General features: G+C 40.1%; 1 protein-coding gene across 1 annotated transcript in view; it reads right to left on the bottom strand.

The window, feature by feature from the left end:
- GPR111 (G protein-coupled receptor 111) overlaps nt 1-8,663 on the bottom strand; it is a 23,007-nt gene that overhangs the window by 12,977 nt on the left and 1,367 nt on the right. The window contains exons 2-4 of the mRNA XM_006882124.1: nt 5,708-5,862; nt 3,920-4,150; nt 1,624-2,988 (exon numbers count right to left, since the gene is read on the bottom strand). Of these exons, the coding sequence (XP_006882186.1) occupies nt 1,624-2,988; nt 3,920-4,150; nt 5,708-5,862 (1,751 nt within the window). The remainder of the gene's footprint in view (nt 1-1,623; nt 2,989-3,919; nt 4,151-5,707; nt 5,863-8,663) is intronic.

The following is an 8,663-nucleotide window of genomic DNA, read 5'->3' on the forward strand; positions in this document are numbered from 1 at the left end:
CATCCTGGAAAGGGTTAAACCGGGTGGCTCCTTGGAGACAAGGATTCTGAGGCTCCATCTAACATACTTTGGACATGTTGTAAGGAGGGACCGTTCCTTGGGACATCAAGCTTGGTAGGATGGAGGGACAGTGCAGGAGGGGAAGGCCCTCTATGAGGTGGACTGATTCAATGACTGGGATAATCGGGATGGGTGTTCCGGAGACAGTGCGATTGGCACAGGACAGAGCAGAATGTAGGGCTGTTGTACATAGGGTCACTGTGAGTCGCAAGCGACTCAACAGCACATAACAACAACATTAATTTGCATAAGACTATGGATCTCGTAGAAACTCAGAGTGGCCCTATACAAGGTAGAACTGGCCCATAGAATTTTTTAGGCTTTAATTGTTACACCAGATCTTTTCACCTACAGAGCCATTAGATGGGTTTGAACCGTTGACCTTTCGGTCAGTAGCCAAGTTATTAAAAAAAAAGAGAGAGAAATTTCTTCTGACATTCATTTTCGTGTTTACTTTTCCCTGTCTTTTTATGATCTTTTGCTTTCTTCATGGATGAAATCCTTGATGATGTCTCAAAATTCACCTGATCTTTGGTCACTAGTTTTCAGTGTATCAAATCTACTCTTCAGGTGAGGTGATTTTTAAATTGAGGTGTGAGAAAATAAAGTTTGTGCTTTGAATCTTGGGGGGGGGGGGAAGAAATGAGTGGTACATAAGTTCAACAATAAGAAGACTCTATCATTTGCCTTATTAAAAGAAAATGCTTTCAAATCATAATGTAAACATTTAAGTATAAGGAAACATAATAAATTTGCAAAGTTTAACACCTGCAGATTGTTTTTGTTGGGATGACGCTGTTTGATTTCCCTAGCTAACTACTGCTGAATATGTTCTGGTCTGAAAATCACTTGATTAATTGATACTTTCCTACTTGTCATTTTATTTCATTTCCCCAATACCCCTATAAAGTGAACAGTATTTACACTCATAAGAGAAAAAAGTGTGGCTCAGAAAAGTTAAACAAATATCTCAAGATCATAACAATAACACACCGCTGCTGTCAATTAATGTCAACCCATGACTACACCATGTGTGCAAAGTCCAGCAGTGTCTGTAGACTTTTCAAGGTTCAGGAAAGAGATCAGCAAGCCTTTCTTCTGAGAGGATTCACACTGTAATCTTCTCTGTTAATAAGTAAGTCTTTGATTGCACCACCTACGGTCTCCACAAAGATTGCTCTACTATTACTACTCTTGGCCACTGAGTAGAACCAGCTTATAGCTGACCCTTTGCCAGGTTTTTCAGGGGCAGTAAAACTCATGGGAGGAGATTGCTCATCTTTCTCCCTTGGAGCATCTGGTGGACTTAAACCACCCACCTTTGGGTTGGCAGTGAAATTCCTTGCTACTAGGCCACCAGAGCTCCCTAAAGAGAACATTACACATTAGTCAAATGAGAGAGTTGGAATTTGAATTGAGGCTTTTCTGGATCTATGCTGATTTTCTTATTCAATATGTTATTTCAAATACATTGTTGTATTGAAATAAGATGCCCAAGTTTCCTATCATAAAACCTCTTTAGGAATCCTTACTTTGAACTTGTTCAGGAGCACCCAGACTTACCTGGAAAGCATTGAGCAAGGAGAAGATAATGTGGAAGACCACAGAGCTATCATTGATGACTATGGCGATTCCAAATCCCCAAGTCAGTCCCAGCAGTGGTGTGAGAATGGCGATATTCTTACAGATCCGCACAATGGCTCTCACTTCTTGGAACATGGAACTACCACTGGTCACTTGTTGGGTCTTAACAATCACCAGAGCGACCGTGGTCAAATTTACCACCACGATGATCAGGGCTGGAACCACGAATGCCAGGAGGGCCTTGGTCTTGTCCCAGTTGAGCCAGCACACCTCTGGACGCAAGTAGCCTTGACCAGGCTCAGTTACAGCAACTGTGATGACAGCGATGACCAAAGGGCCCCCATAGCCCACTAAAAAGAGAGATGCCACCAGGACTGACTTGGGCAATGTATGGAAAACAATTAGGATTCCATAGAGGATAAGCAGTGCCTTGGCCAACATCCAGAAGAACACAGAAAGGTAGAAGAAATGAACAAAAAAGGTTGCTGCCACACAGCCATTATGGTGTGCTGTTGGGCCACCAAGAAAGGAACCCGCAATGAACCACACATCAGCCATCAGCAGGGTGACTGCAACATTTACAATGCACAGGTGGCGTAAATAGGAGATTTCTGTCTTTGTTACTTGACTCCAAACCAAGGCTTCAATAAACAAGCAAAGAATCAAGCTGCAAATTGAAATGCCCAGGCCTGTGTAGGTGATGTAAGTCAGGATCTGGCTCTCCACACCGTGGGGTGACATAAGAATTGAAAAAGACGTAAAGAATCTGTGTGGCTTGCATTTGCAAACAACTTGCTCAGCACTTTCTTGAACCTTCTGACACACCTCCTGGTCCCATCTATTCTCCAAGGAGTGCCAGCCGACACAGTGTGTCCTCTTCTCTTCAGACTTGTTGATCTTTTCAAAAGTCAATGAGATGTTTCTAAGTTCCTTGGGCAAAATGATAGACAGGACGAGCCCATTCACATTTGCAGTGTTTTCCAAAAGGCTGGCTTCCAAGATGGCCCCAAGGGTTGGAAACGCAATACTGACAACAGGAGAGGAGGAAGTCGGCTTCCAGAGTTCATCTTTTGCAATGAACACGTTCCCAGTGACTTTATGTCCAGTATCGTTGACTCTCATTGAAAAAGTGAAATTATTTTCAGTATTCCCTCCCGATAGGATGGTGCCTTTGATGTGAATGAAGGTGTCTGAGATGTTAATGGGATCTTTCTTTATAGATAGCTTTCTTGCAAAGGAGTTGATTGAATGTAGCAGGACACCACTACTATTTTTCTCAGGGATGAAGGTCCAGTTTGAGATGCTTCTGCTGTTAAGGATGTGGTTGGCCATGATGCTGTAGCTCTACAAATGAAAAACAGGTCTTAGTATTTTCTAAACCAGCCAGCTCATTAAAGACTCACTTTAATAACAGTATAGATATCCCCAGGATACTTCTTAGAACCGTGAGAGGTTAGGCCCCACCTCAGATCTCATACATCAGAATCTGCAAGTTAGTGAGATCTCTAAGTGACTCTCTTGCATATCAAAGTTTGAATCAGAGGATACAATCACCTGGGAATTAATTTTCTCACTCTGCCCACCACTCATCACGTATTTAATTCCTTCTTGTAACACAGCCAAGTAGGCATCTGCCACTGCGCTCATTTGCATGACCAGATCTACATCATTTATCAGCAAAACTATCTGCTTACAGTGGTCAAAGTAGCCATCATTTCATGAACATCTACTAAATCCCAACTGTGAGGAAGGTACTGTATGGGACAGCACATTAAACTGGAAACTGGCCCAGAGGTTAAATAGAATTTTAACTGTCCCCTGTTTTAAAAGATCAAAAATGGGTCCGATTCCATTTACGTATCTGAAGCACATATGTACGGCTGCGTATTTGTGCATTCATTTATTCTCCTTCTTAACAATCTCACAAATGGAAAACAAAATAACAAAAGGCTTTCCTTCTTTAGAAGAAGAACCTAAAATGGTGCTTAGAGATTTTAAGTTATTAATATTGGAAAACTACACTCCAATGTACACTACAATACAGAGTAATTACTCTCTGTGCATTATTGATTAAATGTATTTGCTGATTACATCTACTTATTTCTTCACTGAAGATTTACCGAACACATGCTAGGCTAGATATTGGATAATAAGATGGAAAAACATCATGCCTATAATAATCTCCCAAGGCTCCAATAGTCTCACAAAATATTCTAACTCGCTCGTATTCCTTTCCATTGAAATGATGCTCTCCCAGGTATCCAGGGCTACTCACCTGCATCTTTGCCTCATTGACATGTGACTTTAGCTCTGTTGATATGTTGTGTAAGAGCTCCACAATCATAGCAATGTTTCCTGGTATCCGGGGAGAATGGCGAATGCCATTAATGACACAAGCCAAATCCTCTGGACATTTTTGCATTAACATCTCTGTAATGGTCTCTTCTTTTCCAGAATATTGGTCGATGTTCATACTTTCTCCAAATTGTTGAAGTGAATGTGAATTCTAAGAAATGGCAAAAAGAAAGTATGTCACTTTTGCTTTCAATATGAAATCCCTTTGTTAAAATTTAGGGCAGCCTTGTTACACAAGTGTATATTGCACCACCTTTTCCTGTTTTGTTTCCAAAGTCACACCTGTGGGCTAACTTGACAAAGTGGAAAACCCAGGAATTAAATCCCCAACTTCTCAATTGCCTTCTCCTCCTATCCCCTCAAAATAACAACTATTATATTTAGCATTCCAGTCCAGGTATCTTTTATATATTTGTGGTGGTGGTGTTATTTAGTGTCTATTGAGAATACTCAACACATGTAACTCCATGTGTAACCACAGGGAGTAGAACTACTCTTTTAGGATTATCTTAGTTGTTATATTAACAGGAAAGGGCTTTGATGGTGTAGTGCATTATGTGTCAGCTACTAATTCAAGGGTTGACAGTTTGAATCCACCAGTCGCTCCACTGGAGAAAAATAGGCAATCATATACTAGAAACCAGTAGAAGGTTACTGTGATTAGGGATCAACTTGACAGCAATAGGTTATTAATGGAAGCAGATAGTCAGGCCTATCTTCCAAAGCACTGCTGGGCTAACCTGTAGGTTAGCAATCAAGGGCAAATCATTAGAGCCATCTGTATTATATACTCAGGGAGCTCTGATGGCCTAGTGGTTAAGAGCTACGCTGCCAACCCAAAGACACATGGCTCAAATCTACCAACTGCTCTGGAGGAGAAAGATGAGAAATCTATTCCTGTGTACTTTACTGCCTCTGAAAACCTATTCATGGGTCAGTTACGAATCAGTTCCAACTCAAAGGTACGTAACAACATATTATGGGCTCTGTGTGTATATATGTGTAGATATATAGTTGATGCCATTTAAGCTTAATTTCACTCTGGCACAAGATAGGACAATGTTCAGAGCCACTGTTCATAGAATCTCTGTGAGTCGTAGTTGACTCAACAGCACTGAACAAGATGTGAAGTATGAGACATAAACATATTTAAAAATAAAAGTTCTGAGCTAGCTTTGGACAAATCAACTAAAGCACTCAGAGAGAAAAAGGGTTTAAAGTAGGAGTAGATAATAGCATTTCCCTAGATATATGATCTAGTGCCACACTTTAGATTAGGATGTGATCTAAACTGTATTCTAGACTGGTCACTATTTCCTTGTAGTTAAAATTGTATAGAAACACAGTCAGCTCATTCACTTACATATTATCTGGAGCTATTTCCACATTGTGAGGACAGAGTTTAGTAGTTGCAACAAAGACCATGTGGTCCACAAAATCCTAACATGTTTACTTTTTTCATATCACAAAAGGATATGAGTGGTTGTGCACATATTTTTGAATGCCAGAATTAAGAATGTGATCTGTGTTTTAAGGAAAGAAAGAGAAGAGGTGGCTATGATATATTCACATAAAACAGGATATACACTTCTCTCACCCTTATGTTCATCCTATCTGAATGAGGGTGATATGCATTGCTAATGTGAATGTGAAGCTCCACTGTGCTCATGATAACCACACCACAATTCCCGTAGAGAGAGAACATTACCTCAAAGATGGTGAAGATGTTAAGGGTTCGGCAAGTATCGATAACTTTGTGATATTTATTTTTCATGCATAAATATTCCATATTTCCCTGTGTGTCTGGAGGGCAAGCTTGTATACAATGGGAATTCCGCGTGTTACAGACACCATCGCATTTACCTGGAGAAATAAAAGATATCAACATCAGATGAAGATGTCTACACTGTGATGTCTACATCAATCACGAAGGCGTCTTCACAGGAAAGCGCCTAAATCCTGATCACATGAAGTGGGCTTTCTTTGTAAAAATAAGGAAGGTTGAAGTAGATATATAGTTGTCATACTTTTTTGGTAACGAAATTCTATTCTTTCAAGTAAAACTTCATCCTGAATTCCAGTATAGAAAATTGATTTTTTTTTTAGAAAATTGATTTTTTAAAAATAAAAATAATTGCCTCTGTTGAAGTAAGAATGATGAGCCTCAAGTTCCATCTTCTTGGTCACTCACACCTCCCAGTGGCTCCCAAGACCTATGCAGATGCCTACAGCTTCCCAAGACAGTTTCAAAGCCACCATTCCAGATGTTCTCTAAGAAGCCTCCTAGATCTAGAACTTTAAAATTAGTTACAGCAGCATGGACTTTACAGAGTCCTACTCAAGCCATTATCCAAGATGCCTGGATAATGGCCTATTTTAGTCAGAGATCCAAGGGAGCTCTTCTGGCCTAGAGTTAAGAAGCTGTGCTGCAATCCCGAAGTCACTTGGTTTGACTCCACCAGCTGGTCTATGGAAGAAGATGGGCCATCTCCTCTTATGTGATTAACTGTCTCTGAAAACCTGCCGGAGGGTCAGCTATGGGTTGGTTCCAACTCAACAGGACTCAACAACAGCAACAACACCTCTAGCCATTTGGGGAGCTTTGATGGCTTACTTTATAGGGAGTTGTACTGCTAATCCGAAGATGACACCTCTCTGGCAGTTCAAATCCACGAATAACTCTGAGAGAGAAAGATAGGCAGTCTCCTTCCATGTGATTTACAGCCTTGGAAAGTCCACTGAAGGGTCAGCTGTGAGTCAGGTCTGCCTCAGTAGCAATGAATTGAGTTGAGTCGAATTGACTCTAGCTATTAACTAGGTTTAGCTGACTCAACTGGAAGCAGGAGTGGCATCCACTTCCGAAATGGCTTGCCTCCGGAACCTATATGTACAAACAGTGCTCAGGCCGTTCATTCACAGGGTCGCTATGAGTCATCTACGACTCGATGACACCGAACAACAACAACAACAGCTGACTCAATACAATGAATCATTGATGGAAAATTTAGATCTCTTGGGTCAAAGTGAAGCACAGAGTTCTAGGAGAATAAAGCAGGACTTGGGTCAAAGATCCAATTTAATATGAAGAAAAAATAATAAAAACGAAAAAGACAGAATCCAAATACAAGCCATCAAGTAGATTCCTTATTCTTGCCATAGCCAGAAGGCTGTAGAAAATTCAACTTGACAAATGCACAATAAAACCTCCATTTGATTAGAAATGGCTAGCAGCATACCTTCTGGCCTGGAAGAAACATACTTCATGCTTCCTTTGGTAGCCTAGAAGAGGGACATAAAAATACAAGTAAAAATTGATTGCTGAAATAGCAGCCTAATGGGAGACTTTAGTCATAAATGTCAACCCCTTCTGAGTTGACAAGGATACCAGGTTGGCCACCAAAAATGAGACAATAAAATATGTCACTGTGATCCCATTTCTCCTTTACCTATACAACTTTTCCACAGATTTTAAATAGGAGTTCTCCCTCCATACCAATAAGAATGTTCTATGTTCTGTGCAGAAAATATGATGAACAGAGCTAGGTTTACTAGAAAGTAATTGAAACTTGAGCCTCAGAGTCCTCTGCCTGCTTCTAAGCTCTTGAAGAGGGACTTCTGGTGGCCTACTGTTTAGGAGTTGTACTGCCAACCCAAAGGCACTCAGTTCAAATCCACCAGCTACTCTGCAGAAGAAAGACAAACAATCTGTGCAATTTATAGAATTAAAAACTACAAAACACTTTTGTACACAACTGACTTTTTTAAAAAATAAACACATTTAAAAAGAATATCTACAGGAGCATCAACTATAAGTTGGTTCAAACTCAATAGCACTTAACAACAAGAACTAGAAAAAGGATTTCTAATGTGCTCATGATTATGTATTTTGTTAAATTTTCCAAATAAAATATTTTATTACTCATTCTTTACATTCTATTTTTCTCTCCAACTGCTCTTCTTTACATTTTCTTTTCTTTTAGATGGAACAGAAAACACTGCAAATGTTTACAGGACCTGGACAACTAGAGCAGGGAGTTCTGGTGGCCTAGTCTATAGGCAGTTGTGCTGCTAAACCAAAGGTCACACCTCTCTGGCAATTTTAATTCACCTGTGGCTCCTTTGGAGAAAGATGGGTGATTTTCTCCCATGCAATTTATAGCCTTAGAAATCCAGCAATGGATCAGCTATGAGTCAGTTCTGACTAGTGATGGCAACTTGTTGTTTTGAGTCGAGGACAAGTAGAAGTTGAGTTAGAGACACAAACAGCTTCTCATGTAATAAAATGTGCTTATGTAGTTTATGTAGTTTGCCATTCATACCTTACAACAGGACATAAGCACATAAGTGCCAGCAATTAAAAGTGTTTCCAATTCACTGTAACGCAGGAAAATTCTTAATAGCTTGATACCCTGAAGCTTATAAATTAAAGAAACTTTCTATGATTCCTCAAGTTTGTCAGTAATCATACATTTATATGTTACTGTTATGTTTCATCAAGCCAGAACTTAACTTATAGCTGACCCTCCAGCAGGTATTCAGATGGTAGATATCAAATGGGAAGACACCAACCATCTTTCTCCCAAAAAGAAGCTGGTGTATTTGAGCTGCTTGCCTTTGGGTTGGCAGGGCAACTCTTTACCACTAGGCCACCAGAACTTCATATA

Source organism: Elephantulus edwardii, unplaced genomic scaffold, assembly GCF_000299155.1.
Source record: "Elephantulus edwardii isolate Elephantulus edwardi_28Jun2011 unplaced genomic scaffold, EleEdw1.0 scaffold00017, whole genome shotgun sequence".
NCBI lineage: Eukaryota > Metazoa > Chordata > Mammalia > Macroscelidea > Macroscelididae > Elephantulus > Elephantulus edwardii.